The 11,195-nt window shown below is 29.2% G+C and overlaps 1 protein-coding gene across 2 annotated transcripts; it reads left to right on the forward strand.

Moving 5' to 3' along the window:
• Positions 1-2,933: 2,933 nt before the first annotated feature.
• LOC127266210 (receptor-like serine/threonine-protein kinase ALE2) lies at positions 2,934-6,981 on the forward strand. 2 transcript variants are annotated; one of them, XM_051296366.1, is made up of 9 exons: positions 2,934-3,472; positions 4,055-4,147; positions 4,261-4,353; positions 4,440-4,496; positions 4,570-4,941; positions 5,028-5,306; positions 5,384-5,773; positions 5,853-6,096; positions 6,210-6,981. In XM_051296366.1, exons 1-9 carry the CDS (start codon positions 3,388-3,390, stop codon positions 6,850-6,852), a joined length of 2,256 nt encoding a protein of 751 aa, XP_051152323.1. In that variant the 5' UTR covers positions 2,934-3,387; the 3' UTR covers positions 6,853-6,981. The 2 variants fall into 2 exon arrangements, with proteins under 2 accessions (XP_051152323.1, XP_051152324.1); XM_051296367.1 differs by having other exon boundaries at positions 4,058-4,147.
• The last annotated feature ends 4,214 nt before the right edge of the window (positions 6,982-11,195 follow it).

Consider the following 11,195-nt stretch of genomic DNA (forward strand, 5'->3'; position numbering starts at 1 on the left):
TTTCTATGAAAAAAAACTATGATATATATTTATAATTAAAGCTTGACATTTGATCAATTTTAAATTTTATTCGTCAACTTACTATTTTCGATTTGTTTGGTTTAGTTTCAAATTAAAATCACTAATATTCAATTGTCTATATAATTTGAAATAAAAAAAAATATCCTCAACATCCAAAAAAATATGTTTGTTTTACTATTTTAAATAAAAAACTTCAATGATTCTTTAATTTTCTAACTACTATTTTTCATCTATACCGGTGGTTTTTTTGGACCATGCATATTTATTACACTCAACCTATTCTAATCCAATATATATATATATATATATATATATTGATAATGTGGGAATCCGTAATGCTTTGGATAAATTTTCGGTCAAACTTAATAACTTGCAAAATTATACTCCCTCCGTCCCAAAAGTATAGTCTTATTGTGTTGGATACGAGATTTAAGGAATATTGATATTATATTGGTAGCTGGTAAAAAGTAACGATAAATGATTTTTTTGCCATTGTGAGTATATTAGTGTAAAAAAGTAGTGACAATTGTGTAATAGTAATAAAAAAGTATAGATAGTTTTTATGTGATATTGTTATTTATGGAAATAAGACTATTGTTTTGGGACGGACAAAAATGGTAAATAAGACTATTGTATTGGGACGGAATGAGTATTATTAATTCTATATAGATTGTAGTTTTATCCTTAAAATTTATTAACCTCCATTTACAAATATTTTAAACTCACTTTTTTTTTTAAGGAGAGATTATATTATTTTATTTCGTAAATATCATATCAAAATAATATTAAACTAAAAATTAATTTATCTATTTTATTTTATTTTATTTTTTAAAAAAAACTCAAATTCAAAAAAAAAAAAAAAAACCAAACCTTTACCTTTTCGAAGTTTATAAATATGTTAAGTAATAAAATGTTAGGAATGTTGGGCCCATTTATGAATTGATCCAAAGGGTCACTTTAATTTGGGCCTATTTTAATTATTTTTATTGTTAGGCATTTAATTTAATTGTTGATGATAATGGGAGTAGTTTAGAAATTAAACAAACTATCTAAAATATAAAAATTTAATTAATTTATGTCTAGAATTTATATACATAACTAGGTGATTCTATAAAAATATTGTCTATAGTATAGCAATATAATATCTTATTTTTGACATATAATGTAAATTATTTATGAAATGAAATTATGATTTTTAATTCCAAATATATTGATATTGTTAATTAAACAATTTTATTTATAATTAACGAAATTATTTAATATAAAAATAAGTCTTCGGAATTTATATAGTATAAATTAATTTGTCCGGAGTTTATACAACATACATTATTTATTGAATGAATTTCAAATTTTTATTTTCTAATACACCAATATAGTTAATTAAAAAAATTTAACCATGATTAATGAATTTTTTTTTTTGTAAGAAATGAATCTTCAAAATTTTATATCTATATAAAAAAGAATTGTATAAGATACTTTATATATATATATATATTTACTACTCTCTCCGTCCCGAAAAATATGTTTCTATTAATGTAAGTACGAGAATTTAGATAAATATAATTAATAAGTAACTAAAAAAAATATAATAGTAAAAATAATTATAACATTAAAAAATTATACAGTTTATTTTTGTTTTATTTTTGTTTTATTTTTCAATAATAAGTTTATTTTGATATTATTCTTATCAATTTAGATTTTATTGATTAAAAATTAAAAAATATTACATTATTAAATAAAATCTATTAAACAAAAAAGATTATTAGTATACTTATCCAAAATATTTTTAAATATCTATGAGAAGGATAATATAGATATTTTATTAAGTAGGATTAATAATATTGGAGCTCGTTTGGATTAATTTTATTAAAATTCATAATTTATAATTTCTCTATTTTTAATTAAATTATTTAGTCATATTAATTTTAATTTATAATTATTTTTATTAAATTATAATTATTTTTACTATATTTTTTAATTATTTACTAATTATATAATATCTAAACTATGTGTCTAAACTAAATAAAATAAATTAGCTGAGACAAATATAATATTATTTTTTAATCTATTTAAAAAAACTCTAATCGACCTTTAAAGTAAGCCGAAGAGAATCTTATCATTTGATTATTTGTAAAAACAAATATATGTATATATATATATATATATTTAATTGGAACTAAGATGAAATTAAAAAAAATAAATTAAATTTTCATTGAAGAAACCAAATCAAAACAAGTTTATACTACATTTAACATTGCTTTAATTCAAGATTTTTATTATATTCAAATTTAATCCAAATTGAAAGGATTCTAAAAATATTGAGTATCATCAAATTTAATAGGCCAAAATTATATCAATTTTATAGTATATTTTATTTATAATAAAATACTTTATTACTTCATAAATTTATTGTCCATATTTTTATTAAGTAACACTCATTTTACTTTCAGTCAATTTTAACATTAAAATAATTTAATACTAAGTGTTTTTTTTTAAAAAAACAAAATATGACAAAAAGAGAACTGTGGTCTGGGTTAGGTTTGGTATGAGATTTAGTGGGTAAAAAGTACGGATAAAAAGCTTTTGTGCCATTGTGAGTGTATTAGTGTAAAAAGTAGTGGTAATTGTGTAATAATAATGAAAACATAAGGATAGTTTTACCGTGAAATGGTTATTTATGGAAATGAGACTATTATTTTGGAACGGACAAAAATGATAAATAAAACTATTATATTGAAACGGAGGGAATAATATTTGATATAAAAATATATATTTTTATACTCCATTATTTCTACTATTCTCTCCATTTCAATATCTAAAAAAATAATTTAAAAATAAAAAACAAACATGGATAGGTTTCTTTACTTGCCTTTCAATGCACATAAAAACCAGTGCTTAAAATTTATCAAATGGCGGATATCTATGTAGTGCTTTTTCTAGCATTCAATCCATCTCCACTCTGCTCCCATTCTTCTCTTATTTCTGATCACAAACAAAATGGGTTGATTTCTCTAGCTCTGCACATGCTCGATCCCTCCTTTCATGGAACCAAATTTCCCCAATTTTGGGCTTTTCTTTTCATTCCATTTTCTCATTAATCGATGCCTCGATTTGTTTTCTCTTGCTTTCCCCTCACTCTTTCTGACAGTGGGTCTCCATCTTCGAAACTGCCTTCCCTTTGTTGCCGCTTCAAGTCACACATTTTTTTAATGTTGTTTGTTTGAGTGATCTGTTCATCGAGGACGAGGGTTTTTAAGTGTTTAGTTTATTTTGAAAGTGGAATTTGTTGCCTTAGTGTAATCAGTTTGATTGCAGAGATTGATCTCGAAATTGCTCTTGATTTTAAGTGATTGATTGTTGGGTAAAATGCTCGATATGCTTAGGGGATTTGGATTGATGCTAGGATTATGCAACTTTTCTTGTTTGTTGCTGATTCAGGGATCTGGAATTGGTAAATTTCTTATTTTACTTAGTCATTACTTGTTTGTGGATGTGATTTAATCACTTTCTTGTTTGTTTGTGAGTGCTAAATTTAAGTTTGGGAATGTTTAGCTTCTTACATTGTTCATACATATCAGTTTTGGAAAAGGTTCACATGGTTCACAGAATTGGAGCTTAAGATAATCCAAAATTGTGTTTTCTTAACATGTTCTTGATGGAATGTTAGGCTAATGTATTTGATTTAAGTTGTCTTACTCTTAAGCTCTGTTAGCAATTGAAACCATGCTCGGCATTGTTCGTTTGCTTATTAAAAATCTGCATTTTTTTGTCGAATAACTCAGTGCAGAAAATGGTATCAGATTGTTCATCAATCGAAGAAGGTTTGATGTTGTGTTTCCTTTTTTAAGTAGCAAGATTGGCGGCGTCGAACTCTAGTAAAATAGGATTTAAGATCTCCACAAGACAGAAAATGGCTTATAATGTTTGTTGCCACAATGATCATATCATTGTTTTGTTTCTTCACAAGATCTTTGAAACGATTTTTCGATTATAAGGACAAGGCGTAAACTCATCCTCCATTGTTTCATTCCAGCAGTTCCTCCTGTATTTTTCGCTCCAGCGCCTACTCCGGCGCATCACTCAAATGGCAATTCTCCGGGGCCTCAGTCGCAGGCCAATTTTAATGGTTCGAGTTTATTTACATCTTTTAGCCGCAGCGAATAATAATGCCCTGTTCTGCCTTAGTCTTGGTTACATACGATAATTGTGATAATCTCGATTCAATTTTCGATCTTACAGGAGTCCCCTTGGCTGCATCCCCGATTCCTTTATCAAACAATCGTTATTATCCTCTTCACGCTGCTCGAGCAGCTCCATCGCGGCAAGCAAGAAGTAAGAACCTCTGTTAAGTCTTTCTCCGCAAGTACTTTTACTTTCGGATTCCGAATTTCATCTAACCAACACTCTATCTCATTCAGCGCCGTTATATCCAAAAATGCCGTTGCAATCTTTACCTCCGCCGCCTCCTCAAGAAGGTCGATAGGCTCATTTGTTTTCTTTGTATAAAAATATCGCTACTAACGTGCATTTTTTTCCTTTGTTCGACAGAATGTTCTCCCTTGGCGTGCGTCGAACCCTTAACATACGGTCCTGTGGAATCGCCGTGTCTCTGTGTGTTGCCGATACAAGTAGGGATCCGTCTTACCATATCACTTTATACCTTTTTTCCTTTAGTTTCGACACTAGCTTCCGAGATTGCTTCTGGAGTGTTCATGAAACAAAGCCAAGTTCGCATAATTGGCGCAAACGCGGCCGGGGATGATCCACAGGAGACCGTCGTCCTTATCTATTTACTACCCCTTGAAGGAAGATTCGACGATGCCACGACATATTCTACGTATAAAAGATTCTGGAGCAAACAAGTCATTATACGGCCTTTGTTTTTTGGTGAGATTAACGTCCTGTATGTGCGATATCCAGGTAATGAATCTGGCATTAATTCTTCGATCGACATTTTGTTTTCTTGTTTAATTCGAATTTGTGTTTAATGTGTTGCGGATTGATAGGTCTCCCTCCATCTCCACCGTCGCCGTCATCGTGTAATGGCATTATACCGAGTAAGCCGTACCTTAGTCATCACAACGACGGGAGAACTGTGAAACCACTCGGAGTCGATGTAAGAAAAAACGGACATCGACATCATTGGCCTAGCGAAAGCGTACTATGGATGATAATTCTATCAATTCTTGTAGTTCTAGTCTTGATGTGTGGTGTTTTTGGCGGCTACATTTATCGAACAAACCTTAATCCGCCTGCTGTTCTTCGTTCCCTCGCAAAGTCTTCAGGTATGAATCATTTAATCTTTTTTTATGTTTCGAATGTTTTTGTTAGAAGAGACATAAATATCGATCTTTCGACGCAGCCTTGTCTACATCTGTGGTCCGAAGTGGGAGCAGTTCTCCTTCGTTCTCGTTAGGTTCAGCCGTTGCAGCGTGTACGATTTCTGCGAAGAAATTCAGCTCAAGCGAGATCGAGCGAGCAACCGAGTTCTTAAACGAATCGAGAATTCTCGGCGAAGGCGGATTCGGATGCGTTTACAGAGGCGTGCTTGACGACGGGGCTGAAGTTGCGATCAAGATTCTCAAACGGTACGACCAGCAGGGCTCCCGGGAATTCTTGGCCGAAGTCGAGATGCTTAGCCGACTTCATCACAGAAATTTGGTAAAACTGATCGGAATTTGTGTCGAGGAGCGCGCTCGTTGCTTGGTATACGAGTTGGTATCGAATGGTAGCGTCGAATCTCATTTACACGGTACAAACATTCGAAGGCTTCGTTAAGTTTCTGACATTTTTCGCGATGTAATAATCTCTATTGCAACGATTATTGTCAGGCGTTGATAAGGAAAGATCTCCGCTGGATTGGTGGGCTCGGCTGAAGATTGCGTTAGGCGCCGCTCGAGCTCTTAGTTATCTACACGAAGACTCGAGCCCCCGCGTTATCCACCGGGACTTCAAATCGAGCAATGTTTTACTTGAAGATGATTTTACGCCAAAAGTGTCCGATTTCGGTTTGGCTCGAGCAGCGTTCGACGAGGTGAACAAGCACATATCGACCCGCGTCATGGGAACCTTCGGGTATTGCGATTTCTTCGCCATTTTTAGCTAAGAAACGAAATTTCTTGCTCGATTAAATTTAAAAATTAGTTACAATTTCGATAATTTTGAGTTTCCGATCGTCGTTTTTCAAGGTACGTAGCGCCCGAGTACGCGATGACGGGGCATCTTCTCGTCAAGAGCGACGTTTACAGCTACGGCGTCGTTCTACTCGAATTACTCACCGGAAGGAAGCCCGTCGACATGTCTCAGCCACCGGGTCGAGAAAATCTAGTCTCTTGGGCGCGTCCGCTTCTGACAAATCAAGACGATTTAGAGCTGATTATCGACCCGTCGTTAGGGCCCGATGTCCCGTTCGACAGCGTCGCGAAAGTCGCCGCTATCGCGTCGATGTGCGTTCAGCCCGAAGTATCGAACCGGCCCTTCATGGGCGAGGTGGTCCAGGCCTTAAAACTCGTGTGCGACGAGCGCGACGAGACGACCGATTCTTCTTCCGGAAGGCGTAGCCCGGAGGATACGTCGATTCTTGTCGATGATGATAGGGAAAGTACGAGCTCGCAACGTAACTTTGCGACTCCATCCTCGGCGACGGATTATGATTCCCGGGTCGATTTTTCGATGTCGTCGGAGCTCTTCCGGGACCGGGAATCGGGCCGGAGGCATTCTAGCAGCTCCGGGCCTTTGAGGACGGGCAAGGGAACCAGGTTTTGGAAGAGAATGTCCAAGGGAAGTGTAAGTGATCATAGGCTGTTCAAATTTTGGCCTGGGTCTCATTAACGTTGTTCATGTAGGGAAATTATGCTGTAAATAGAATGTATATGATTAGTTAATAAAATATTTATTTATTTTGTGAAATATTTTGAAGGTATTTTATTTTTTATTTTTATTTATGAGATGTGTAAAAAATTGTGTAGATAATATAAAAATAATAATTATTTGTTATATATTTATTGTTTTGGTGTGTGACAAAATTTTAGAGTAAAGATGATAGTTTTGAAAATATTGAGAATAATAAAAAAAAATGAGTATATGATGTGATGTGAAAAAATATAAATGTGATGTTTTTTTTTTTAAAAAAAAATTAAATAATTTTGAAATTTAAAAAATATTGTGTAAACGAAATTAAATCCATATGCCATTTTACAAGCAATATAATTTGATCAGGATGAAGATATTCCAAACTGAAGTTTGAATTATTTTAAATATGTTAAGTTGTAAATTTTGATTTTTATAAAGTACCTCTGTTTATTTTATATTTTATTATTATTTTTTTCAAATAGTAAATTAAATGTAACATTTAGGAAAAAAATACACCATTCGTTACCTTACTCACTCAATCTCGGATATTCTTTATATTATTACTGAAAGTATCATTTTTGTTAATTTTACTCAAAAATGTTTGTTTCGTATTATAATAAATATAATTACATAATAATACCAAAATACTATTTTTTAATTTTTACCGTAAATTAAAAATATGTCATTACACAATTATTATACGAAGTATACAAATAATAAAAATATTAAAATTATTTTAATATTTTCACTGATTAATAAAATATTATTATTTTTTAATTTACTATAAAATTACAAATCACCTTTTTATATTGAGACGAAATAAAATATTAGATTTAATATTTATTTATATAAAATATTATATTAATTAATTATTTTAACTAAAAATAATAATTACACATTTTAAAAAAAAAAGAAAAAAGAAAAAACACCTCCTATCCTAATTAAAAGAAGCAAAGTATCTAAAGTGAATGCCCACTAAAAATAAATAAATAAAGATACCAAAGGGTTTGTTACTTTTGGATTTATTATTAAATAGTATTTTTGATATGATTTTTTTTTTTTAAATAATAAAATATTTTTATTTTGAATCATGTAAGTTGAATAATGTAATCTTGAATTTGAAATGCAAAACAAACATACTTTTTGTCTGGTTTGAGTTTCAAACTCATATCTCCGCCTCACAATTCATATATTCTTTTGGTTTCAAAACTATAGTCTGAGTTGTGTTTGATACGAGATTCAATGGATATTGATATTATATTAGTAATAAGTAAAAAGTACATGTAAAAGACTTTTTTTCCCTTATAAGTATATTAGTGTAAAAAATAGTGACAATTGTGTAATAATAATGAATAAGTAAGAATAATTTTATAGCGATATGATTATTTATGGAAATAAGACGGTTGTTTTGAAACGAACAAAAATAATAAATAATTTTAAAATAAAAATGTGTTGCCTCCGTTTTATAATATATTTACTTGTTTTTTATATTTATTATACTTAATCTTAAAAATATTTTTATATTTGTATAATATAACGTACCAACGACATTATATTTGTATAAATAATACTAATAAAAATGTTTTATACTTTTCTCTTAAATATTTCTATATATTAATATAATAATTAAAATTAAAAATTTTACACGCAAAAAATAAATAAATATCTTGTTATTTGAAACCTTAACACGCATGTATGATTAGACTTGTTTAGTCTTTTTTTTTTTTTTTTTTTAATTAATCATGCTAACCTTTTAAAAGCAATGCATGAATTCCCTGCCAATAGGATAACTATTGTGAGTTATTTTATTGGTCTATTTTGTAATATATTAAAGTGTGGTGGATAAAATGTAAAGTGGTTGTATTATAAAATATGTATTAACGAGTTGATGAAAAAAGAAAAAAAAAAGTAGAATAGAGAGAAAAAAGTAGCACCGAATTTATTGCTCCCATGTCTTATAACTAAATATCAATTTATTATTTGCACGTAATTTTAAAAATATTAATATTATATTTAAAAATATTAAGAATAAAATAGAAATAACTAAAATAATCTTATTAGTACGTGTGATATAAAGGTAATGACATTTGTGTAATATATTGTAAGTTGCAAGGGTATTTGTAATGTTAGGTAGATAGGATAGTTACTAAAAAAAAATTGAATACTTTGTTATGGGACATACTAAAATAGAAAAATGAATATTTTGTTATGAGACAGATGAAATATTATTATTTGTTGATATATTGTGAAGTCCGAGATGAATGTACTATACACCTGGTCATTTTGTAGCCTAAGGTGGAATTTGAATAATAAAAATTTTGAATTTGAATAGTTGTATGATGTGATATAAATAGGTGTTGATGTGATGTTTTGAATGTAAAATTGATTTTTAGTATAATATAAAAAATGAAAAATATGTGTTTGATTTTATGTTTTTTAGGGAAAAAAATGAGATGAATAGTAGGATTAAAATCCAATCCCCCAAATAAACACACCCTTAGAGTATGACCTAACACAAAAATATATGTATATATATATACTAGAACCCGGCGTGCGCGATGCCGCGCCGGTATGTACAATAAAAATAATTTCGTATAAAATATATACATACATATGTAAAACAAGTAAACAAGTTCGATATGATTGCAACAAAATCAAAGTAAAACAACCTCAACACATTTAACTTAAAACGTGATGCAAATTTTAGGTCACTTACTGTACTTGGAGAGATCAGGAATGTTAGTGGCTGGAAGTGAGATTGAAAGTAAAGAAAGTTAAGCCTAAACCATAGACGCCCATTTCCATAAAATGATTTCAGCTTAAGAGGGTGTATGAGAAATAGAGCTTTTAGCTTATTAATAGCTTTTAGCTGTTTGATCAGTTAAAAAGCTAATTTAGGTGTTTGGTAATTTAGCTTTTTGAAAGAGCATTTTGGATCCAAAAAGCTCATTTCTTAAAAACTCATTCACTCAGCTTTTTGAAAGAATTTTTCATTTTAATTTTGGTTATTCCTTATTTACCTTTAAAACTTAATTATTTTTTTATACATATAAATATATTTTTATAGCTGTATTTATTAATTATTTTTAATATATTTAATATTAAATTATATTTTTATATTTTTAAATTTAAAATAATTACTATTATTAATTATTACACAAAAATTATTTTATTTGTCAAATATATAAATTTTTAAAACTAAATTAAATTAAAAAAATAAAGGTTATTAATTTATTTATATATATTAAAACAATAATTTAATATAATAAAAATATATATATGAAATATTTATTATTTTATATTTTACATAATTTCAATAAAAAATTATTATTTTTTAGAAAAATAATTTTCTCAAATCTAAATAATAAAAATAAAAATAAATATTTTATATATTTTTATAATTTTCAATAATTAATAACAAAAATTCTCATAAATTTCAAACCAAAATGAACAAACTTAAATATTTTAAAAAATAACATATCAATGTCCTTAATAGTCATTTTATATATAAACAGCTAATGTCAAACAATTATTTTATCAAACACTTTAATACAAACCGCTAATTGAATCAGCTAGTCAAACCAGCTAATTGAATCAACTAACTGCTAACAGCTAATTGAATAAGCAGCTAAAAACTATTTGTTAATTGCCAAACGCACCCTAAGTAAAATAGGAAGACAGACATCTTCTATTCCAAAAAATTTAAAACATGCGGATGACAACGAAATGATCTTTTAGTAAATTCCACAAAAAGAAGATATGTTATATGATTATTACCAATCTGGTGCGTTTGTTTGGGGGATTGGATTTTAAATCCACTGTTCATCCTATTTCCAAAAAAAAAATATCAAATTAAACACCTATTTTTTATTTTTTATAGTATACTAAAAATCAATTTTACATTTAAAACATCAAATTAACACCTATTTATATCACGTCATACAACTATTAAAATTTGTTGGAACAATATTTTTCTCCAACTTATTTTTGGCATATGGTTCTTCTTGCTTTTCCCCTGCTGCCTTTTTCTGTTTCCATTCAGGTCATTTCAACAGACTGCCTGCAACTCTGCTGGTCTACTCTTCTCGATTTGGGAACCTTAGAAGAGACAAAAAGAATGAATTTTTGGGTGGTCAACCTTTGACAGAGTTCATGCAGGATTACATCATTCCACTTTCGTGCAAAGGGTTTTAATTGAGTTTGTCCTGTATGCTTTGTTTGGCTGCTTCTTGTTTTGTTTTGTGGGAAGTATTGTGGTTGTTGCATAGGTTAGAGAGAGTGAACTGTTGTGAGAGAAAGTAAGTTAAATCCTCTCAACCCCA

Source organism: Andrographis paniculata, unplaced genomic scaffold, assembly GCF_009805555.1.
Source record: "Andrographis paniculata isolate CXL003 unplaced genomic scaffold, ASM980555v1 Contig75END, whole genome shotgun sequence".
NCBI lineage: Eukaryota > Viridiplantae > Streptophyta > Magnoliopsida > Lamiales > Acanthaceae > Andrographis > Andrographis paniculata.

What these genes read in the sequence shown, in the direction of transcription:
- LOC127266210 (XM_051296366.1), top strand. Translation starts at nt 3,388, where the DNA reads ATGCTCGATATGCTTAGGGGATTTGGATTGATGCTAGGATTATGCAAC. An exon ending in TCCATCGCGGCAAGCAAGAA is followed by an intron (nt 4,354 to 4,439) that starts GTAAGAACCTCT and finishes TATCTCATTCAG; the next exon opens with CGCCGTTATATCCAAAAATG. An exon ending in CGCGTCATGGGAACCTTCGG is followed by an intron (nt 6,097 to 6,209) that starts GTATTGCGATTT and finishes TCGTTTTTCAAG; the next exon opens with GTACGTAGCGCCCGAGTACG.